This window comes from Pleurodeles waltl, chromosome 3_1, assembly GCF_031143425.1.
Source record: "Pleurodeles waltl isolate 20211129_DDA chromosome 3_1, aPleWal1.hap1.20221129, whole genome shotgun sequence".
Lineage (NCBI taxonomy): Eukaryota > Metazoa > Chordata > Amphibia > Caudata > Salamandridae > Pleurodeles > Pleurodeles waltl.
The window spans coordinates 1,213,562,372-1,213,587,410 of NC_090440.1; the positions used below are offsets into that span (position 1 = coordinate 1,213,562,372).

General features: G+C 47.9%; 1 protein-coding gene across 1 annotated transcript in view; it reads right to left on the minus strand.

The window, feature by feature from the left end:
- The window catches only part of SIAE (sialic acid acetylesterase), a 1,017,559-nt gene that overhangs the window by 522,675 nt on the left and 469,845 nt on the right, over positions 1-25,039 (minus strand). Inside the window, exon 4 of the mRNA XM_069224521.1 lies at positions 830-968. Coding sequence (XP_069080622.1) covers positions 830-968 — 139 coding nt within the window. The remainder of the gene's footprint in view (positions 1-829; positions 969-25,039) is intronic.

Below are 25,039 nucleotides of genomic sequence, written 5' to 3' on the forward strand. Positions count from 1 at the left end.
CAAAGTTGAAAATCAGAGGTCAGACTGTGGTGGCGCAGTCTCCTAAAAGTCAAGGGATAATAAGACCCCCCCCCCAAATAAGGAGCTTCTTTTATAAAATGTCATACAATGGAAGTCATGCATTTAATGCAATTGTGCAAGAGTTGCAAGGTTTGAACCACTCAGATTAGCGAGAGAACAAGTTAATTCTGAATTCACATTTTAAGTATTTATCCGAAGGATTCAGATAATGCAGTTCCCATTCATAGTGCCCCTCGGACACCGAAATTGTTAATTAAAATTTCGCTAGTTAAAATACAATGACAGGTTCTCATTAGAACCACACCATGGTCCAAATAGATAAGGTCTTGAAACATGAAACAATTCACCCTCAGTGGAACACGGTGCTACAGAACTCAAACGAAAGAAACATCACTGTATACATGGGGAAGTGACATTACAACTGAGAACATTGTTTACAAAGTTACATGTATACGCGTTGTTAGTGTGCAAGTTGAGAATAAGACAAAAAGATTATTACATACTGAAAAGATGGCTATGAGCAGCCCCAAACATTTTGAAATCGAGGCCTAAACTGGCAAATTTTAAGAAAAGTGCAGTTTCTCCCAAATAACATCTCGGTTTTTACTACATGTTAACCATGTCGTGATAATACCGTTGTGAATTTTATTAAAACTCTCTTTCCCAACAGAACATGTGTTGATTACAGGCAATGAAAGACAGATGTTTGATAACAGCAGTATCATTTTTCGTGTGGATTTATTACTACAGAGAAGTAAATACACACAAATGAAAAACATATTCCTTATACTGATTTAAAGTAACTTACCAGGTGTTGGTACAGACCACTGCAAGTCTACTTTATCAAGGTCGTACAGCTCTACTCTTGCCTGTACTAGTGAAGCTGTGAACAAACGCACGTGGGGATACAAGTAGGCTTCGGCTAGCTCTTTAGTGGAATTGAAAACCTGTTAGCACGAACGAAAAACTAAAATTAAGAGCGGTTTTTCTCTCATACTTCATTCATAAATTTTATACTTTCAGAAGAACGAAGTTGATACCGCTCAAGTGTATAATTATACGTTTTGCAACCATTTGTGCAAGTACTTCAGCATGGTAGACTTTTCATAGGAACTGCATCTGGTTTATTAAAGTCTCAACCAAACTGGCTCATTAAGAGATTGGCGGCAAAGGCCGCCTACCGCCAAGGCGATGGCTGCCAACATACCGTCCCCATGGCTACCGACCGTACTTGCCATTATGACCGTAGCTGGAATTCCACCAGAAGGCTGGCGGAATTCTGTGTATGGTCATGGCGGCAAACGGTGGTAAGGTGGTGCTGCTGCCAGTGGCAGGGCCACGCCACCAAAACACCGCTTACCGTATCGGCGGTGTTTTGCTGGTGGACGCTGCTGCTGGCAGCAGAGTCACGACCGGTCTCCTGCCGGAGGACCTCCTGCAAGCAGGTAAGTCGGGATATCCGACAGGAGAAGGGGGAGGCGGGTGTTGTGTGTGGGGGTGGGGGTGACTGTTTGAATGCGTGCATGCGTGTGTAATGCGTATGTGCATGAATGGGTGTGTGTGTGTACGTGCATGTTGTGTCGTGTGAGTGCGTGTGCCGGGATGTGTGTTGCTGTGAGTGTGTATGAATGTATGTATGCGTGGGTGAATGTGTGTATGTATGTATGTGTGTATGTGGGGGGGGTCGGGAGGCGGAGCGGGAGGGGGGCAGGGGAGACTCCTATCGGTGCAATGGTTTCCGTGGCAGTACAGAAACCACGGAAACCATGGCGGCGGGCGGGGTCAAAATGCCATGGTTGGCTTAGTGATGGCAGCCGGGCTGGAGACTGAAGTCTCCAGCCCGGCGGTCATTACCGCCGTGGCAGTTGGTGTGTTGACTTGGCGGTTTGGCTTTGGCCAAACCGCCAATGTAATAATAGTGGAGGTAGGTGCCTTCAGCCTGTTAGCGGTAATACCTCCACTATACCACCGACGGCCGGGGTTGTAATGACCCCCTTAGTGCCAGATTTATCAATGTTAGGAATAGCGATTACCTTACATTTGCTGCAAATCGAAATTAGGTAATCACTATTCCTAATGTATGAAACTCATTGAGTTTCATTTAGAGATTCCTAGTGGGTCGCAAATCGACCTACCTCATTAATATTAATGAGGTAGGTTGCAATTCCCATTAGGAATCGCAGCCATCACAGCGATGGTGGCTTGATGGCCAATCACGTCTGTGATTGCTCTTGAATAAAGCAATTTTTAAAAACAAATGCAGCCTGGAAAATGGGATGCATTTAAACAACAAAAATGAAAAACTTCCTTTTCATTTTTTAAGAGTAGGCAGTGGTCCATGGGACCACTGTCTGCTCTTAAAAATGTTATTACACATATTCACAAATGGGAAGGGGTCCCTTGCGGACCCCTTCCAATTTGTGAATGGGTTTCAACCTACTTCAAGTAGATGGCAAAATGCAAATTCTTACATACTACTTGTAGGAGGTTGGCCTGGTTTGTAGTGAGTACCAAAGGTACTTACACCTTATTCCAGGTCCAGTTATACCTTATTAGTGAAACGTAGTCAGTGTCTAGAAGCCACGCTGTCTAGAGGTAGCTGTAGACAGAGCAGCCAAGGTTGAACTAGGAGACATGTAAAGCTCTTGCAATACCACTGCAGTCACACAGTACTCACACAAATGGAAAACAATAATACTCAGTGTTACAAAAATAAAGGTACTTTAATTAGTGATACAATGATAAAAATACTTTGGAGACTACACTCCCTAAGGAGGTAAGTGAATTACACAATATATACACAAGTAACCAAAAACAGATAAGTACACAGTAGGCAAACAGTGCAAATAGTGAAATCACAAAAGGTATAAACCATATACTAAAATAGTGGAATGTGAAAGTCGGTTTCCCACCTAAGCAGGTGCAGTGTGTAGAGGGGCGCTGGGGCTGTAAGTAAACACCAAAGGTAAGTAATGTACCCCACCCCAGAGCCCAGGAAAGCAGGAGTAAAACACATCACGTCTCCTAAAACACATTAGAATTCATGACAGAAGATAAAAGTTGCAGTTTTGTAGAGTTCTTAGAGCAGTCAGCAGTTGATCCATCGGTAGAAGATGAAAGAAGGATGTAGAGAATTCCTGCTGGAGTCTTGCAAACCGAATCTGAAAAAACAACCAGAGGAGAGACCCTAAAAAACCCAGAGAGGGGGATTGGTCACCCAACCAGGTAAGCACCTATCAGGAGAGGTCTCTGACGTCACCTGCTGGAACTGGCCACTCCCAGAGTGCCCTACCACCTTGGAATCCAAGATGGCAAAACCCAGGGACACTCTGGAGGAGCTCTGGGAACCACCCCTGAGGTGGTGATGGACAGGGGAGTGGTCACTCCCCTTTCCTTTATCCAGTTTCATGCCAGAGCCAAGACTAGGGGTCCCTGCACCAGTCTAGATTGGATTATGCACGGAGCACACCATCTGTGCCCTTCAAAGTATTTCCAGAGGCTTTGGGAGGATACTCCTCACGTGCCTGTAACACCTATTTCCAAAGGGAGAGGGCGTAACACCCCTTTCTTAAAGGAAATGCATTGTTCTGCAATCCTGGGATTGAGCTGCTCAAGCCCCAGGAGGGCAGAAGTCCATCTGTGAGTGGCAGCAGCTGGGGCTGCATTGAAAACCTCAGAAGGCTGGTATGGCAGTAATGGGCGTCCACTGTGGAGCCCCCAGAGTGCATGGGATTGTGCAACCAATACTGGAATCAGTATTGGGGTACAATTCCCAGTTGTTAGACACCTGATTTGGCCATATTCAGAGTTACAATTGTGAAGCTGTACATAGGTATTTACTTATGTCCAGTGCACACTTAAAATGGCGTCCCCACATTCACAAAGTCTAGCAAAATGGGCCTGGACAACGTGGGGGCCCATCTGCTAGTGCAGGGGTGCCCACACACACAGGTACTTTGCACCCAGCCTTTAGGGTTGGAAAATCAGATATATGGGTGATTTATAAGTGACCTGGTGCAGTACAAATGGCTGTAAAATAGTGCATGCACTTTTTCACTCTAGGAAAGTACCATCTTGCCTGGCATGTCACCCCCATATTTCACTGTATATATGTTGTGTTAGTCTATGTGTCACTGGGACCCTGCCAGGCAGGGCCCCAGTGCTCATAAGTATGTGCCCTGTATGTGTTCCCTGCGTGATGCCTAACTGTCTCACTGAGGCTCTGCTAACCAGAACCTCAGTGGTTATGTTCTCTCTGCTTTCCAAATTTGTCACTAACAGGGTAGTGACTAAATTTACCAATTTACATTGGCATACTGGTACACCCATATAATTCCCTAGTATATGGTACTGAGGTACCCAGGGTATTGGGGTTCCAGGAGATCCCTATGGGCTGCAGCATTTCTTTTGCCACCCATAGGGAGCTCTGACAATTCTTACACACGCCTGCCAGTGCAGCCTGAGTGAAATAACGTCCACGTTATTTCACAGCCATTTACCACTGCACTTAAAAAACTTATAAGTCACCTATATGTCTAACCTTCACCTGGTGAAGGTTGGGTGCAAAGTTACTTAGTGTGTGGGCACCCTGGCACTAGCCAAGGTGCCCCCACATTGTTCAGGGAAATTCCCAGGACTTTGTGAGTGCGGGGACACAATTACACGCGTGCACTATACATAGGTAGCCTCCCCAGCCTCTGGAAATGCATTGATGGGCACAGGTGGTGCCCATCTCTGCATACGCCAGTGTACACCGGTTCAGGGATCCCCCAGCCCTGTCTGGCGCGAAACTGGACAAAGGAAAGGGGAGTGACCACTCCCCTGACCTACACCTCCCAGGGGAGGTGCCCAGAGCTCCTCCAGTGTGTCCCAGACCTCTGCCATCTTGGATTTAGAGGTGCTGGGGGACTGCTCTGAGTGGCCAGTGCCAGCAGGTGACGCCAGAGACTCCTTCTGATAGGCTCTTACCTGTCTTGGTAGCCAATCCTCCTTTGTTGGTAGCCAAACCTCCTTTTCTGGCTATTTAGGGTCTCTGCTTTGGGGAATTCTTTAGATAACGAATGCAAGAGCTCACCAGAGTTCCTCTGCATCTCCCTCTTCACCATAGGATCGACCGCTGACTGCTCAGGATGCCTGCAAAACCGCAACAAAGTAGCAAGACGACTACTAGCAACCTTGTATCGCCTCATCCTGCCGGCTTTCACAACTGTTTCCAGGTGGTGCATGCTCTGGGGGTAGCCTGCCTCCTCCCTGCACCAGGAGCTCTGAAGAAATCTCCCGTGGGTCGACGGAATCTTCCCCCTGCTAACGCAGGCACCAAAAGACTGCATCACTGGTCCTCTGGGTCCCCTCTCAGCCTGACGAGCGTGGTCCCTGGAACTCAGCAACTCTGTCCAAGTGACTCCCACAGTCCAGTGACTCTTCAGTCCAAGTTTGGTGGAGGTAAGTCCTTGCCTCCCTACGCTAGACTGCATTGCTGGGGGACGGCGTGATTTGCAGCTGCTCCGGCTCCTGTGCACTCTTCCAGGATTTCCTTTGTGCACAGCCAAACCTGGGTCCCCAACACTCTATCCTGCAGTGCAGAACCTTCTGAGTTGTCCTACGGCGTCGTGGGACTCCCTTTTGTGACTTCGCGTGGACTCCGGTTCACTTTCTTTCCAAGTGCCTGTTCAGGTACTTTTGCGTGTGCTGCCTGCTTCTGTGAGGGCTCCCTGAGTTGCTGGGCGCCCCATCTGTCTCCTCCTCCAAGTGGCGACATCCTGGTCCTTCCTGGGCCACAGCAGCACCCAAAAACCTCTACCACAACCTTTGCATCTAGCAAGGCTTGTTTGAGGTCTTTCTGCGTGGGAACACCTCTGCAAGCTTCATCGCGACGTGGGACATCCGTCTTCCAAAGGAGAAGTCCCTAGCTCTCTTCTTTCTTGCAGAACTCCAAGCTTCTTACAAACGGTGGCAGCTTCCTTGCATCCTCAGCTGGCATTTCCTGGGCTCCTGCCCACTCTCGACACTGTCACGATTATTGGACTTGGTCCCCTTGTCTTACAGGTACTCAGGTCCAGAAATCCACTGTTGTTGCATTGCTGGTGTTTGTTCTTCCTGCAGAATCCCCCTATCACGACTTCTGTGCTATCTGGGGGTAGTAGGTGCACTTTACACCTACCTTTCAGAGTCTTGGGGTGGGCTATTTTTCTAACCCTCACTGTTTTCTTACAGTCCCAGCGACCCTCTACAAGCTCACATAGGTTTGGGGTCCATTTGTGGTTCGCATTCCACTTTTGGAGTATATGGTTTGTGTTGCCCCTATACCTATGCGCTCCTATTGCAATATATTGTAATTCTACACTGTTTGCATTACTTTTCATGTTATTACTTACCTAAGTTTGGTCTGTGTACATATATCTTGTGTATATAACTTATCCTCATACTGAGAGTGCTCACTGAGATACTTTTGGCATATTGTCATAAAGATAAAGTACCTTTATTTTTAGTACTTATGTGTATTGTGTTTTCTTATGATATTGTGCATATGACACCAGTGGTATAGTAGGAGCTTTACATGTCTCCTAGTTCAGCCTAAGCTGCTTTGCCATAGCTACCTTCTATCAGTCTAAGCTGCTAGAAACACCTCTTCTACACTAATAAGGGATAACTGGACGTGACACAAGGTGTAAGTACCTCTGGTACCAACTACAAGCCAGGCCAGCCTCCTACATTCATACAGGCTGCAATGGCAGTCCTGTAGAAGCCTTTGCATGGGCTCCCTATGGGTGGCCAAAGGAATGCTGAAGCCCATAGGGATCCCCTGGAACCCCAATGCCCTGGGCACCTAGGTACCATATACTATGGACTTATAAGGGGGGACCAGTATGCCAATTTGGAGTGAAATACTGAGTTCCCAGTATGTTGTGACACATTTAGAAACAGAGCATGAGCACTGGGGTCCTAATTAGGAGAACTCTAGTGACAATTTAGAAAACAGTGAAACACACTGCGAGCAGGACATAAACCATAAGCATTGGGGTCCTGACTAGCAGGATCCCAGTGACACAGTCAAAAACACACTGACATCAGGCAGAAATTGGGGGTAACATGACAAAAAGAGGGTACTTTCCTACACAACCCCCCCAAACGAGGGGCAATAAGGCTAACCTTACCTAGATGAGTCTTCATTGTCTAAGTGGAAATATCTTGAGAGTCCATCTGCATTGGAGTGGTTACTCCCAGGTCTATGTTCCACTGTAAAGTCCATACCCTGTAGGAAACTGGACCACCTCAACAATTTAGGGTTTTCTCCTTTCATCTGTTTTAACCATAAGAGAGGTTTGTGGTATGTCTGAACTATTAAGTGAGTCTCAAACAAGTAGAGTCTTAGCTTCTTCAGGGCCAAGACCACAGCAAAGGCCTCCCTCTCTATGGCTGATGAACGCTTTTCTCTAGGGGTCAGCCTTCTACTAATAAAAGCAACAGGTTGATCCTGGCCCTCTGAGTTAGGTTGTGATAACACTGCCCCAACCCCTACCTCAGAAGTATCTGTCTGGACCATGAACGTCTTAGAATAATTTGGGTTTTTCAGGATAGGTGCAGTACACAGTCTGCTTAAGCTCCTCAAACGCTTTTTGACAGCTGGCTGTCCATAATACCTTCTTGGGCATTTTCTCGTAAGTGAGGTCATTAAGAAAGGCTCTGGCCTGGGTCTGAGTAGTTGGGGAGACCAGTCTAAAATAGTCTGGATCTTCCCCTGTAGTGGTTCAATCTGTTTCCCACCAACTAGGTGTCCCAGATAGAACACCTTTCCCTGCCCTATCTGGCACTTTGAAGCCTTGATAGTGAGGCCTCCAAAACCTTCCAAAGGTGGACCAGGTAGTCATTCCAGGTGGACCGAAATACAGCAATATCATCTGGATATGCTGCACTGAAAGCTTTCAGATCTTGGAGGACTGTATTCAACCAGCCTTTGGAAAGTGGCAGGTGCATTCTTCAGGCCAAAGGGCACAACTGTAAATTGGTAATGCCCTCCAATTGTTGAGAATGTCATTTTAGATTTAGCATCATTCTGATAGCTTAATCTGCCAATACCCTGCAGTCAAAAGTGCTCAGATACTTGGCAGATGCCAGTGTATCTATCAGCTCATCTGCCCTGGGTATAGGGCGATCATCAGTCTTGGAGACTGTGTTGAGCCCTCTATAATCAACACAAAACCTCATCTCCTCTTTCCTATTCTGAGAATGAGGCTTTGGTACTAGCACCACTGGGCTGGCCCAGGGGCTTTCTGAGTGTTCACCCACTCCTAAGCCTAACATCTTCTGAACTTCAGATTTAAAACAGTCTCTGACATGGTCAAGCTGTCTATAAATCTTACTTTTGACAGGTAAACTGTCTCCAGTATCTATGGTATGCTCACACCAAGTGGTCTATCCTGGTGTAATTGAAAAGAGTTTAGAGAATTGATCTACAAGGTTCCAGCACTCCTTCTTTTGAGCTGCTGTAAGGCAGTCTACAAGGATAACTCCTTCCACTGAACCATCAGCTGCAGTGTTGCAGAAGAGGTCAGGGAGAGGGTCACTCTCTTACCCCTGCCCCTCATCAGTAGCCATGAGTAGGGTCAAGTCTGCCCTATCATAGTAGGGTTTCAGGCAGTTCACCTGAATAGGTGACCTCAGTCTTTTTCTCCACTATGAGATGTGGTCCACTCCATTTGTCCTGGAGTGCTCTTGGTGCCACAGGCTCCAATACCCACACCTTCTGTCCTGGATGGTACTCAGTCAGGACAGCCTTCTGGTGATACCATTGTTTCTATAACTCTTGGCCTGCCTGAAGGTTTTTAGTGGCCTTTTTCATATACTCAGCCATTCTTGAACTTAGGCCGAGCATATAATCCACAAAGTCTTGTTTAGGAGGCTTCAAGCTTTGTTCCCATCCCTCTTTGACAAGTGCAAGTGGACCCCTAACAGGGCGGCCAAAAAGGATTTCAAATGGGCTGTAGCCCACTCCCTTCTGGCGTATTTCCCTGTAGGCAAAAAAAAAGGCATGGCAGTAGGACATCCCATCTCCTCCTGAGTTTTTCAGAGAGTCCCATGATTATGCTTTTGAGAGTTTTGTTCAATCTCTCAACCAATCCATTGGTCTGCGGATGATAGGGTGTGGTGAATTTATAGGTTACACCACATTCCTTCCACGTTGCTTTTAAGTATGCAGACATGAAGTCGCTACCCCTGTCTGATACTACCTCTTTGGGCAAGCCCACCCTAGAAAATATTCCCAGTAGGGCCTTTGCCACTGCAGAAGCTGTAGTGGTCCTGAGAGGGATAGCTTCTTGATTTCTAGTGGCATGGTCCACTACCAGTAAGATGACTCTTTGCAGAAGCAGGTGGAGGGTCAAGGGGGCCCACAATGTCAACCCCAACCCTCTCAAATGACACCCCAACCACAGGCAGTGGGTCAAGGGGGCCTTTGGAGTGCCAGCAGTCTTGCCACTGGCTTGGTAAATAACACAAGAACGACAGAACTCATTTGTATCTTCTGGCATGTGGGGCCAGTGAAAGTGAGGGATCAGTCAATCCCAAGTTTTGCTTTGCCTCAGATGTCCAGCAAGTGGAATTTAATATGCCAGAGTTAGGAGAAATTCCCTATACTGCAAGGAAATGACCAGTCTGTTGGTAGCAGCAAGTTTTGGGTTCCCTGCCTCAGTATAAAGGAGATTGTTCTCTCAGTAAACTCAGTGAGTGTCACTGATCCTCTGCTTCCTGTTTGACAGCATGCTGTCTCAAACCCTCTAATGTGGGACAGGTCTGCTGTGCCACACTCAGTTCGTCCCTGGCTACCCCTCCTGCAACTAAGAACTCAACTATGTCAGCCTGAAGCTCCTCTGGTGTAGGTTCTATATAGGGAGTTGACTCCTCCTCATCAAAAGGGGTATCTTCTGGAGAGGGAGGGATAGTGGACAAGGGTTTGCCCTTTCTACCCCTAGTTTTAGGGAGCACTTGGTCCATTGCTCCAGGATCCATGATTCCCTGTCCTCTTTGCTTCTTGGCCTGAGCCCCGGTGAGGGCAAAGATGTGCCCTGGAATGCCCAGCATTGATGCATGAGTCTCCAATTCCACTTCAGCCCAAGCTGAGGTCTCCAAATCATTGCCCGGTATACATTCTACAGGTAGGTCAGTGGATACCACAACTTTCTTTGAACCAGTAAACCCCCCTACCCCCCCCCCAAAAAACACACAGTTGAGATTCACAACAGCCATGGGGTGACTAACAGTGTTATTATGGGCGTCAGCCACTTGATACTGATGACCAAGTAGGTGTCCCTGTAGGCCTCAACCTGAGCACCGTTTATTAGGGGTAGCTGCTTGTACTTATGCATATTAAAGAGACAAGCAAAAAGAATAGCAAGGTGAATGCCACCATCTGAGACTAAAACAGCCTCAGCGGTCTCCCTAACTAGACTAACCCCCACTACATTACCAAAAGTGAGCCCAGCTACACCCGTACATTGGCTATTAGTAGTGTTTTCCCACCACTACTGCTATTATTAGGGGCACCAGTGAAAGCAGTGGGGGTTGTGGTGGGAGGTTTGGTGTTCCTCTTGGGACAAGTGGGATCACTTGCTGAATTGCCTTTGCTTTTACACAGGTAACAACAAGGCTTTTTCTGATGTTTGGAAGAGGATTTGTGCCCACCCCCTGAACATTTTTGGGGGCCTGATGAAAACTCCAACTTTTTATCTTTGTCCCCACCCTTATCATGAGGCTTACCATCCTTCTTCTTGCCCTTGTCACCCTCTGTATGAGCTTTTCTGCTCACCCTTGTGCTGACCCATTTGTCTGCCTTAGCCCCAGTTCTTGGGGAGAGGTCAGATCTAAGTCTACCAAGTACTGGTGCAACAAGTCAGACACACAATTGTTAAGAATATGCTCTCTCAGAATTAGATTATATAGAACCTCATAATCAGACACTTTGCTCCCATGTAACCAACCTTCTAAAGCCTTCACTGAACAGTCCACAAAGTCTATTCGATCTTGTGAAGACTCTTGTCTGGTTTCTCTGAACTTAATCCTGTATTGTTCAGCGGTTAAGCCAAATCTATCCAACAGTGCTGTCTTCAAAACCTTGTGATTATCTGAATCCTATTCTCTGACAGTAAGGAGTCTGTCTCTCCCCTTGCCAGAAAAGGACAACCACAGAATAGCAGCCCACTGCATCTGAGGGACACTCTGAACTTTACAGGCCCTCTCAAGTGCAGCAAACCACTTGTAGATGTCATCCTCCTCTTTGTAAGGGGGAACAATCTTGTGCACATTTTTTGAGTCAAATGTGTTCTCCCTAACACTATAGCTCCTGAAACTGCTATTGCTGCTGCCACCATGGGGAATTAACCACAACCTCTGTCTTTCCCTATCCACAGCAAGGGCTTCCCTATCTAGGACCAACTCTTGCTGTTGCAGCCCCAGTCTAGCCTCCTCCAATCTCAGCTTTCTGAGTTCCCTATCTAGGGAGTTATCCTCAGGATTGGATGTGTTGTACACTTCTGAGACTGAAGTGACATGGTAATGAGCAGAGGCGGATCTTTCCCTAGCTTGTGTAACCCTAGTAACCTGGCCTCTAGGTGTGAAGACAGCGCTACATGTGTGTGTACCTCTCCCAATGCCAGCTACACTAGATGATTTTGAGAAGGACCCTCCCCTGCATCCTCAGGACCCTATCCTGATTCAGATGGGTGGGAATCCCCCTCTCTCTCTTCTTCCTGGTGACCAGACTGTTCCTGGGTATCCTGGAGAAGGAGATTTAGAAGGAAATCCTTGTAAGGGTCCTTCACGATCTCTAGGCTTCTCTCTGAGCAGAGCCCCTTTAATACTTTAAAAGGTAGGTTCTCATAAGTGGTTTTGATAACCTTAGGGGTGGCCTCAGAGGAAGACACAGTCATAGAAAGTTAAAGTAAAGTGAAAGGAAAGAAAATGCCTACTTTATCTAACTTTTAGACTTTAGAATGCAAGTGAAAGGACTAGGTATGCTTTTGTATAGTCCCAAGTATAGTGTACACTTTCCTTTGGAAAGCACAGGTGACAGAGTGATAAGGCAATTGCAAGTACTTATCCAACCGCTGCGCCACCAGTGTAGGCGGCTGGCCTGGTTTGTAATTGGTACCACATTGCTTAAGCTCCTCAAAAGCTTTCTGACAGCTAGCTGTCCACAATCCCTTTTTAGGCATTTTCTTACTGGTGAGGTTATTAAGAGGGGCAACAATGGAGCCATAGTTCTTAATGAACCTCCTATTGGTGTAGTAGGGAAAGTCCAGTCCATAACGGTCTGAATCTTCCACTGTAGTGGTTTAATCTGTTCCTCACCTACCAGGTGGCCCAGATAAACCACGTTCCCCAGCCCTATCTGGCACTTTGCAGCCTTGATAGTTAGGCCTGCCGTTTGCAAGTCCTCCAAAACATTCCAGAGGTGGACCAGGTGGTCATCCCAGGTGGAGCTAAAGACAGTTATATCATCTAGATATGCTACACTAAAAGCTTCCAAACCCTGCAGGACTGTGTTCACCAACCTCTGAAAAGTGGCAGGTGCATTCTTCAAACTAAAGGGCATCACAGTGAACTGATAGTGCCCTCCAATGGTGGAAAATGCAGTTTTAGGTTTAGCATCTTCTGATAATTTAATCTGCCAATACCCTGCAGTTAAATCAAAAGTGCTTAGCTACTTGGCAGAAGCCAGTGTATCGATTAGCTCATCTGCCCTGGGTATAGGGTGAGCATCTGTCTTGGTTACTTGATTGAGACCTCTATAGTCAACCCAAAACCTCATCTCTCTTTTACCATCCTTACTGTGAGGTTTTGGGACAAGCACCACTGGGCTAGCCCATGGGCTTTCTGAAGGCTCAATTACTCCTAAATCCAACATCTTCTGTACCCCTTGTTTAATGCAGTCCCTGACATGGTCAGGCTGCCTATAAATCTTACTTTTGACAGGTAAACTGTCTCCGGTATTGATTGTATGCTCACACCAAGTAGTTGTACCTGGTATCAGTGAGAAGAGTTCAGAAAATTGACTTAGGAGATTTACACAGTTGTCCTTCTGCTCAGCAGTAAGGCAATCTGCAAGTACTACTCCTTCCACTAAGCCATCAGCTTCAGTGGTGGAGACGAGATCAGGGAGAGGGTCACTCTTCTTCCTGTCCTTCATCAGTTGCCATGAGAAGGGTGAGATCAATCAATCAATCAATCAAGAGATTTATAAAGCGCGCTACTCACCTGTCAGGGTCTAAAGGCGCTGGGGGGGAGCTACTGATTGAATAGCCATGCTTTGGGGCGTTTCCTGCGGTAGGGAGTTCCAGGTCTTGGCGGCGAGGTGAGAGAACGATCTTCCTCTGGCAGTGGTGCGGCGGATGCGGGGGACGGAGGCGAGGGCGAGGCAGGCGGAGCGGAGATGGCGGGTGGGAGTGTGGAAGTTGAGTCTGTCGTTGAGGTAGGCCGGACCAGTGTTGTGAAGGGCTTTGTGTGCGTGGGTGAGGAGTTTGAAGGTGATCCTCTTCATTACGGGTAGCCAGTGTAGGTCTCTGAGGTGGGCTGAGATGTGGTCGCGGCGTGGGACGTCGAGAATGAGGCGGGCAGATGCGTTTTGGATTCGTTGCATTTTCGTTTGTAGTTTGGCTTTACTTCCCGCGTAGATTGCGTTTCCGTAGTCTAATCGGCTGCTGACAAGAGCATGAGTGACTGTTTTTCTGGTTTCAACAGGAATCCATTTGAAAATCTTGCGGAACATGCAAAGGGTGTTGTAGCAGGAAGAGGAGATTGCATTGACCTGCTGAGTCATGCTGAGTGCTGAGTCCAGGATGAGTCCTAGTTTGCGTGCGTGCTCCAGTGGTGGGTGTGGGTGCGTATGCCAAAAGTATCTCAGAGGATATACTCCATTAGGAGGTAAGCAAAATACAAAAAATATAGACACAACCAAAATCAGGTAAGTAAACAGTTAGAAAAGTAGTGCAAACACTGTAGAATACAATGGGATGCAATAGGACACAATAGGCCTAGGTGCAACACAATCATATACTACAAAAGTGGAATGCGAACCACGAATGGCCCCCAGGCCTAGGGTAGTGTGTAGAGGGTCACTGGGAGTATAAGAAAACACTAAGGGTGTCCAAGATACCCCACTTCAAGACCCTGAAAAGTAGAAGTAAAGTTACCCTACTACCCCAGAAAGACAGTAAAGTCGAGATAGGGGATTCTGCAAGGACAACAACTGACTGCAAAGCACTGAAGATGGATTCCTGGACCTGAGGACCTGTAAAGGAAGGGTACCAAGTCCAAGAGTCATGCAAGTGTCCAGGGGGGGCAGGAGCCCACTAAACCCCGGATGAAGGTGCAAAAGGGCTGCCTCCGGTTGGAAGAAGCTGAAGATTCTGCAACCACGGAAGGTGCCAGGAACTTCTCCTTTGGTCAGAAGATGTCCCTGTGTGCTGGAGGATGCAGAGTTGTTTCTACGCAGAAAGACCGCAAACAAGACTTGCTAGCTGCAAGTGTCACAGTTGAAGAAAATGGGTGCTGCCCAGGCCCGGGAAGGACCAGGAGGTCAACCCTTGGAGGAGGAGACAGAGGGGGCACTCAGCAACACAGAGAGCCCACGCAGAAGCAGGCAGCGTCCGCAGAAGCACTTGAACAGGCATTCAAGAAATCTGAGCACAGCGGTCGTCTCAACACAACAAAAGAGGGTCCCACGAAGCCGGGGGTCAAATCAGCGAGTTGAGCAAAGCAGGATGGAGTGCTGGGGACCTAGGCTGTGCTGTGCACAAAGGACTTCTTGCGAAAATGCACAGAAGCCCTAGTAGCTGCAGATGACGCAGTACACAGGATTACTGTCTGGCGTAGGCAGGCAAGGACTTACCTCCACCAAATTTGGACAGAAGGACCACTGGACTCTTGGGGTCACTTGGATCCAGCTCCTGCATTCCAGGGACCACGCTCGTCAAGATGAGAGGGGACCCAGAGGACCGGTGATGCAGAAGTTTGGTTCCTGCATTAGCAGGGGGATTCCGTTGACCAACAGGAGATTTCTGCTTGGCTTCCAGTGCAGGGTGAAGGCAGACAGCCCTTAGAGCATGCACCACCAGGAAACAGTCGAGAAAGCCGGCAGGATTAGGTGCTACAATGTTGCTGGTAGTCGACTTGCTACTTTGATGCGGTTTTGCAGGCGTCCTGGAGCAGTCAACGGTCGAGCCTTGGCAGAAGTTGAAGAGAGAGATGCAGAGGAACTCTGGTGAGCTCTTGTATTCGTTATCTGAAGAGAAACCCACAGGAGAGACCCTAAATAGCCCTCAGAGGAGGATTGGCCACCTAACCAGGTAAGCACCTATCAGGAGGGGCCTCTGATGTCACCTGCTGGCACTGGCCACTCAGAGGCCTCCATTGTGCCCTCACATCTCTGCATTCAAGATGGCAGAGGTCTGGGACACACTGGAGGAGCTCTGGGCACCACCCCTGGGGTGGTGATGGACAGGGGAGTGGTCACTCCCCTTTCCTTTGTGCAGTTTCACGCCATAGCAGGGGCTGGGGGATCTCTGAACCGGTGTAGACTGGATTATGCAAGGAGGGCACCATCTGTGCCCTTCAAAGCATTTCCAGAGGCTGGGGTAGGCTACTCCTCCCCAGCCCTTAACACCTATTTCCAAAGGGAGAGGGTGTAACACCCTCTCTCAGAGGAAATCCTTTGTTCTGCCTTCCTGGGACTGGACTGCCTAGACACCAGGAGGGCAGAAGCCTGTCTGTGGGCTGGCAGCAGCGGTAGCTGCAGTGAAAACCCCAGAGAGCTAGTTTGGCAGTACCCGGAGTCCATGCTGGAGCCCCGGGTGTTGTAGTTTAGCAGCGATTAGATTAAGCATTAGCAGAAGACATCTTGTATTTAGCAACTATTGTGAACATTTCGCGGAAACTATTTTCATTTTCTCTGCCACATGCTGCCATGTGCTCACCATGTTCTCTGTCCTACCTTTCTGTTAACTACTCTTGAAAATCTGCCTAGTGACAAGTTATATTTAGCATCTCCCACTTTCGCACATGTCCAGTAAGGTCTGCAGCTGTTAGTCCTTGAAAACTGTTAGCCCCTCCTACCTGTCGATTGTGCATTTCCACATGACCTTATATGTATAGAAGTCTTGTTTCTATAATTGTCCCACCTCCGTTTAGCCCCTGCATGGGTATAAAAGGACCATGCTCTCTCAGTTCAGTGTGCTACTTCAAACATTACCGAAGGGTGCTTTTTGAACTGTAGTACCACCTCATGAGGTTTAATAAACGTTTGTCTTTTATTTCAGTTTCTGTGCCAACTTCTTCCTACGTGGTCTGAGGAATTTGTGCAGAGAAGGGTGAACCCCTTGCACTAGTAGGCCTTGCTGAGGCTTACTTCAACATGGGGATGTGGAATTGACACCCCAATACCAGATTTGGCATGGGGGGGACAATTCCATGATCTTAGACTTGTTACATGGCCATATTCAGAGTTACCATTGTGAAGCTGCATATAGGTATTGACCTAACTGTAGTCCATGCATGTAATGGTGTCGCCACACTCACCAAGTCCGGGGAAATTGCCCTGAACAATGTGGGGGCACCTTGGCTAGTGTCAGGGTGCCCTCACACTTAGTAACTTTGCACCTAACCTTCACTAGGTGATGGTTAGACATATAGGTGATCTGTAAGTTACTTAAGTGCAGTGTAAAATGTGGATGTTATTTCACTCAGGCTGCAGTGGCAGGCCTGTGTAAGAATTGTCTGAACTCCCTATGGGTGGCAAAATAAATGCTGCAGCCCATAGGGATCTCCTGGAACCCCGATACCTTGGGTACTTAGGTACCATATACTAGGGAATTATAAGGGTGTTCCAGTAGACCAATCAGAATTGGTGAAAATGGTCACTAGCCTGCAGTGACAATTTTAAAAGCAGAGAGAGCATAAACACTGAGGTTCTTGTTAGCAGAGCCTCAGTGATACAGTTAGGCATCACACAGGGAACACATATAGGCCCTCATTCTGACCTTGGCGGTCTTTTCGCAAGACCGCCGAGTTACCGCCGCGTTAAAGACCGCCGACCGCGGCGGTATGCCGCTGCGCGTATTCCGGAAAACCGCCAGCAGCCACACTGGCGGTCGGCGGGAAAGTGGAGACTGGTCAACCTCCACCGCCACGCCAGCAGAACACCGCCCCCAGAATTACGACCCACATTTCTGTGTGGCGGTCTTCTGTTGGCGGTCTTCTGTTGGCGGTCACGTCCCTATGGCTCCCGTCGCCTCCCAGAGGACCAACGCACAAGGTAAGTTGATCGTCCGTGAGGGGAGGGGGTGGGGGGGTGTTGTGTGATGTGTGCGTGCATGGGGGTGTGTAGAGGGGGTGTGTGAGTGCGTGCATGCGGGCGGGGGGTGCTGCTGTGCCTATGGGCAATGTGTGTAGTTCGGCGGGTGCGCATGTTGGCATGTATGTGTGCGGGTATGTGCCCCCGTTGTGTATGTGTGTGTGTAGAGGGTGTGCATATGTGCATGTTGGGGGTGCGTGCATGTCGGGGTGCGTGTATGTGCATGTCGGGGTGGGGGGAGCAGGGGGTTCGTACCACCTCTGGGGGGGTGGAGGGTGTGGGGGGAGGACTCGTGGGGGGTAGTGGGGGGTGGGGGAGACCCCTATCAGTGCCAGGGAAGGAATTCCCTGGCCCCGATAGTGCCTACCGCCATGGTTCGCATGGCGGTTCCCGACCGCCAAAAACCGCGGCGGTAAGCAGGGTCATGATACGGTTGGCGGTCTTGGGTCGACCGCCGGGCCGGAGTGCGCAAACTCCAGCCCGTCGGTCATGACCGCCGTGGCGGTCGGAGTGGGAAAGTGGCGGTCGATCGCGGCGGTGACCGCCGCGGTCAGAATGCCATTTTTTGGACCGCCGGTCTGTTCGCGGTCCGACCGCCGCCTCTCAGCCGACCGCCAAGGTCAGAATGAGGGCCATAGTCCACAAACTATGAGCACTGGGGTCCTGGCTAGCAGGATCCTAGTGACACAGGCAAAAACAAACTGACACAGAAGTAAAAATGGGGGTAACATACCAGGCAAGATGGTACTTTCCTACACTGGGGAGGGCCCTTCCACAGATTTATCTGTTAACAAGCCCCTTAGTAAAACTGGGAATGGGAAGGGTTCACACACTAGTAGGGCTCCCTTTACTCCTAGAGGCCCGGTCACTAGGGTGGCCCCTGTTAGAGATAATTCTGCCTCTGCACATTCCAAGGTTACCTCTGTTTCAGAGGTATCCCACACATCTAACCCTGAGGACCAGTCCGTAGAAAGGCAACTCAGAAAGCTGAGGTTAGAGGAGGCCAGACTGAGGCTAATGCAGCAACAGTTGGCATTAGACAGGGAATCCCTGGCTATGGAAAAAGAAAGGCAGGGTTTGGGGTTAGTTCCCCATGGTGGCAGCAGCAGTTTCAGAAATTCAAATGTTAGGGAACCTTCATTTGACTCTAGGAATCTGCATAAAGTTGTCCCTCCTTACAAGGATGGCAATGACATCTATAAGTGGTTTGCTGCACTTGAGAGGGCCTGCAAAGTTCAAAGGGTCCCTCGTGTAAAGTGAGCTGCTATCCTTCTCTTGTAAGGGAAGAGACAGACTCCTTATTGTCAGAGAGGATGATGCAGATAATTACCAAAATCTTACAAGTGCACTCTTGGATGGTCTGGGCTTAACCACTGAGCAATACAGGATAAAGTTCAGAGAGACCAGAAAGGAGTCATCACAGGTCTGGACAGACTGTGTAGACTGTTCTATGAAGGCCCTAGAAGGTTAGTTAAATGGCAGTAGGTGAATGACTATGAAAGCCTACATAACTTGATTCTGAGAGAGTATATTTTAAATAACTATTCCTGACTTGTTTCATCAGTATCTTGTGGACTCAGATCTGACCTCTCCCCAAGAATTGGGAAAGAAGGCAGACAAATGGGTTAGAACAAGGGTGAACAGAAATGTTCATACAGGGGGTAACAAGGACAGCAAGAGGAAGGATGGTAAGTCATATAGCAAGGGTGGGGACAAAGATAAAAAATCATCAGAGTTTTCGTCGGGCCACAAAAATCCTCTGGGGGTGGTGGGTCCAAATCCCGTTCTCATATAGATAAGAAACCTTGGTGTTATCTGTGCAAAGCCAAAGGCCATTGGGCAACTGATCCTCGTTGTCCAAAAAGAAACACCAAACGTCCCACGGGGGAAGAACACTACTAATAGCCAATCAAAGGGTGTAGCTGGGCTCACCATTGGTAATGTAGTTGGGGTTTGTTTTAGTCTCTAATGGTGGCATTGAACTAGCCACTTTAGTTGCCTGTCCCCTTAATATGGATAAGTACAAGCAGCTACCCCTGATTAATGGTGTTCAGGTGGAGGCCTACATGGACACAGGAGTCAGTGTCACAATGGTGATAGACAAACTGGTTGCCCCTGAGCAGCACCTACTTTGTCACCAGTATCAAGTGACAGACGCCCATAGCAGCACTGTTAATCACCCCATGGCTGTTGTGAATCTGACCTGAGGGGAGGGGGTTACTGGTCCAAAGAAAGTTGTGGTAGCCACTGATTTAGCTGTAGAATATCTGCTAGGCAATGATTTGGAGACTTGAGTTTGGGCTGAAGTGGAGTTGGAGGCCCATGCAGCAATGCTGGGTATTCCTGGGCATATGTTTGCTCTTACCAGGGCTCAGGCCAAGAAGCAAAGAGGACAGGGAAACTTGGATCCTGGAATAATGGACCAAGTGCTCCCAAAAACTAGGGGTAAGAAGGGCAACCCCTTGTCCACTATCCCTCCCTGCACAGATGATTCCAATTTTGCGGAAGAGGGATTCTCTCCCTGTGCAGAACCTACACCAGAGGAGCTGGAATATGATACAGTGAACTTTTGGGTGCAGGGGGCCTGCCAGGGAAGAGTTGAGTGTGGCACAGCAAACTGTCCCACATTGGAGGGTCTCAGACAGCAAGCTGTCAAACACCAGAATGGGGATGTCAATGACAGCCACAGAGTTTACTGGGAGAATATTCTCCTCTATACTGAAGCAAGGGACCCTAAACATGGTGCCATCAGGAGACTGGTGATCCCCCTTCAGTACAGGGAATTCCTCCTAACTCTTGCTCATGACACACCCTTGGCTGGGCATTTAGGCCAGAGTGAAACACGAGACAGACTTGTTCCACATTTTCACTGGCCCCATATGTCAGAAGACACAAAGGAGTTTTGTCGCTCCGGTGTTACCTGCCAAGCCAGTGGCAAGACTGGTGGCACCCCAAAGGCTCCCTTAATTTCACTGCTAGTGGTTGGGGTGCCCGTTTGAAAGGGTAGGGGTTGATTTGTTGACCCCTTGACCCTCCAACAGCTTCTGGCAATAAATTCATCCTTGTGGTGGTGGACCATGCCACAAGGTACCCAGAAGCAATCCCCTTAAGGACCACTACAGCACCTGCAGTAGCAAAAGCACTCCTAGGAATCTTTTCCAGGGTGGGTTTTCCTAAGGAAGTGGTGTCAGACAGAGGTATTAACTTCATGTCTGCATACCTCAAAGCAATGTGGAAGGAGTGTGGTGTTACCTACTAGTTCACCACCCCTTATCATCCACAAACTAATGGATTGGTTGAGAGGTTTAATAAAACTCTCAAAGGCATGATCATGGGACTTTCTGAAAAACTCAGAAGATGATGGGGTGTCCTCTTGCAATGCCTCCTGTTCGCCTACAGAGAGGTACCCCAAAAAGGAGTGGGCTACAGCCCCTTTGAACTCCTATTTGGTCACCCTGTTAGGGGTCCCCTTGCTCTTGTTAAGGAGGGTTGGGAACAACCTTTAAAACCTCCAAAGCAAGACATTGTGGACTATGTACTTGACCTAAGAAGTAGTATGGCTGAGTACATGAAAAAGGCCACTAAAAACCTTCAGGCCAGCCAAGAGCTCCAAAGGCAATGGCATGACCAGAAGGCTGTCCTGACAGAGTACCACCCAGAATAGAAGGTGTAGGTATTGGAGCCTGTGGCCCCAAGAGCACTCCAGGACAAATGGAGTGGACCCCATGTCATTGTAGAAAAGAAAGGTGAGGTCACTTATCTGGTGGACCTGGGCACTGCCAGAAGCCCCCTTAGGGTGCTTCATGTCAACCGCCGGAAACCTTACTATGACAGGGATGCCTTAACCCTGCTCATGGCTACAGATGAAGGGCAGGAGGAAGAGAGTGACCCTCTCCCTGACCTCTTCTCCAACATTGAAGCTGATGGCTTAGTGGAAGGAGTGGTTCTTGCAGACTGCCTTACTCTTGAGCAGAAGGAAGACTGTAAAAATCTCCTTAGACAGCTTTCTGAACTCTTCTCACTCACACCGGGTACAACTACTTGGTGTGAACATACAATTGACACTGGAGACAGTTTACCTGTCAAAAGTAAAATTTACACGCAGCCTGACCATGTCAGTGATTGCATAAAAAAAGAAGTTCAGAAAATGTTGGATCTAGGAGTTATTGAGGCTTCTGATAGCCCCTGGGCCAGCCCAGTGGTGCTTGTCCCCAAACTGCATAGCAAAGATGGAAAGAGGGAAAATGCGGTTTTGTGTGGGTTATAGGGGTCTTAATACTGTAACCAAAACTGATGCTCACCCTATACCCAGGGCAGATGAGCTAATAGATACAATGGCATCTGCCAAGTATCTAAGCACCTTTGATTTGACTGCAGGGTATTGGCAGATCAAATTGTCAGAGGATGCTAAAGCAAAAACTGAATTTTCTACCATAGAAGGGCATTATCAATTCACTGTTATGCCCTTTATTTTGAAAAATGCACCTGCCACTTTTCAGAGGCTGGTGAATACAATCCTTCAAGGTTTGGAAGCTTTCAGTGCAGCATACTTAGATGATATTGCTATATTTAGCTCTACCTGCGATGACCACCTGAGTCTCCTGGGCTAGAGTGGGAGGGAGGAGCTGACACCTGCACCTAAGAGGGCTGTACTTGTCATCACAAAATGCAGTCTCCACCCCGTAGTGTGTGTCTGGGGCCAGGCCTGGGCAAGGCAGAACCCTGTGAACAACAAGACTTTCCTTTGAAGTTGTCTACTTCAAATGCAGAAATGCATACAAATAGGTGACCCGAAACCCCAGACTTTTCGATTACTTCTGGATCAAGAGGAACCTCTGCCAAGGAGAAGAGCTTGATGCTTGAGGAGGACCTGCCACTCTGCCAGTTAATTTGCTGTGCTGGCCTGCTGCTGCTGTTTCTGCCTAAGAGGTAAAGGACTGGGCTTTGTTTTCTGAAATCCTGCTTGTGATGTTTCTTCAAGGGCTTGGACTGAGCTTGCCTGTGCCACCTGCACCTGAATCCATGGTCCCCCGCTGAAGTGCGACAACCTCGACTGACTCCGTAGGCAAAGTGTGTTCACACAGCAGCTGACGTCCCACAACTTTGTAAGCCATGAGTCCCATGTCACCGCCGTTCGTGACACCCAACTCCGCTCTGGCGCCAGCAGCCCTGTGGAGTGACTGCGACTCTGAGAGGTCGCCCACTGCATCCTGATCCACCAGATTCATCAACTCTGCTGAAGCATAAGGAACGGACGCTTTACGGCGACGCTGCATCAACTCCCTTGCTCTGCAGTGAGGAACCGATGCTGCACCATATCCGGAAATGCCGCGCCTCCCTGACTCCGTGCACCGGCTTGTTTCTTCTTTACCAAAGGTACTCTACCTGGATGTCTGTGCCACTCCGTGACCAGCGCCATTGGCATCGGATTGTTGGGAACGACTCCGTCACGACGCTGTGAAAGCACCAAATTGAAGCTTTTGTGTTTCTAAGCCCTATTTGGAGGTTTAATCTTTGAAAATTCATAAATTTGCTTCTGTATGTTGGAGTTTTGTTGTGTTGGTATTGTTTTACTCAGATAAATATTGGCTATTTGGCTAAACTGGTGCTGAGTGATTTTGTGGTGTTTTCACTGTGTTACTGTGTGTGCTTGTACAAATTCTTTATACATTGCTTCTGAGCTGAGCCAGACTGCTTGTGCCAAGCTACCAAAGGTGTGAGCAGGGGTTATCTGAGCTGTGTATCTTCCTTACGCTGAACAGAGTGAGGGTCCCTGCTTGGACGGAGTGCAAACTGACTGCCAACCAGAGACCTCATTTCCAACAGTAAACCTAACTTATTGCAGTGACCCCGTATGCCAGAGGGGGCCACAGTAGAAGGGATTGAGCCGGCAAAGTGTGAAGACTTGTGTGCAGATTAGCAGAGACCCCGTGCCAGAAGGGGCCGCCCTGTATAGGGCGCTGCTCCGGAGACGTCAACGCCTTGCCAGGAGGGGCTGTCTGTACAGAATATTACCAGGTTTGGGCTATCACCAGGGCTTTGACTTGTGGGTCAAAACTGAGCATCAAGATGTGTCCCCTGACTAGCTCCGTGAAGGATGTCAAGAGGCCTCCTTTTCCAGGGCCCAGTCGGGAATACGAAGGTCAACCCCCTCCCCTGTGCGGGAAAAAACTGAACTAACTGTGCAAAAAGAATCCTGGCACACCTCTGATCGCTATTGAGGCCAGTCGAGCTGCTCAGGAGAAAACCTGCGCCTGGTGGGGGCTGCTGCTCATCCTGCCTGAGTATCAAATTAACCAAGCAGGACTGGAGTATTATGAGAGCCTGTCGTCTGGGGACATGCTGAAATGCAGAATACTTTCATGTTGCTGGAGTGAGTAGAACTTGACTAGAGAGTGTCAGGCCCAGTGGACTTGCTGCAACGGTAGCTGCAGCACCAAAGACACTTTAAACTATTTCCGAAAGAGTCAGAGTGGACTCTTCAGTAAGGCCTACTGGTGAGCATTCCCTGGATGCGGCCACTAGTGAATAGGGAATATACACATTTAAATCATTACAATACACAAAGGGTAACCCAATAGTAACCCGAGGGACCTGGGTAAATCATAATACAAAACTACAATGGTCCAAACGGAAAAGGATTCTATTTTAAAGCCAGAAAAAGGAGCTCTAAGAATTATATTGTGTACATGCAGCACAAACAACATTAATTATCTGAAAAAGTGTCCATCCATCGATTAGTACATAAATATGAAAATTAATTATTATATTATCATACAGTATTATAAATCACTTGTTAAAATATAGTTGCCCCATGACAGAAAATTGACAAAAGGATAAATGACGTGTTCAAGAAAAGTGCTCGTGAACAAAGAAAAAGAGAGAAAAATACAAAAATACAAAAGAAGAAATTAATCTTGAATACTATACAAGGATTATGTACATAGAAGCCTGTAGATTGACCATTTTACAATCAACGGAATTTACATCACATTCCCTAAGGGCAAAATGTCCCAATCACAATTGCCCTTTTATAGTCTTCTTGAACCAATCCAGGCTCAATATAATCATCGACCAACCATGGTTGGGCCCAGTAACCCTCTGAAAGGGGTTCGGACAACTTTATAAATACAATAAACAATGAGGGGCAAGGACACAGGTTTGTTACATCCCCCATTCTAACTTGAAGGAGTCTGCAAGCTCACCATTGCTACCAAATCTGACCTTAGTTGAAAGATTGGAATGTAAAATGGACAGAAAGTCAACAATAGGAGTATCAATACCAATATGGGCTAAGTGTTGACAAAGCGTAGCCCCTTTTACATGGTCAAATGCACAATAAAGGACCATTATTGCCAGGTACAACAGGCTGCATTTAGCAACTGTGTATTTGCTAATAGTAAATAGTGCTCCTGGTTTTATGGTATTTTTTTTCGTCTTTTCCGTCAGTATTTATCCATATTTATTTTTTTCTCATTGTATCTGTAGTTATCTGTATTTATTTTGTGCTCAGTGTGAAACAAACTGCAATAGGTATATTTCTGTGTTTATTTAGCCCACAAATGTTTGCTCAAGTTTGAACGTCCAGAGAGTTTTAGCCATTTACAGTACAGTACACTCATCTGAAATCATTTACATTGTAACAGTTTAAACTGTTGTACTGCTGCAGTTATTTAA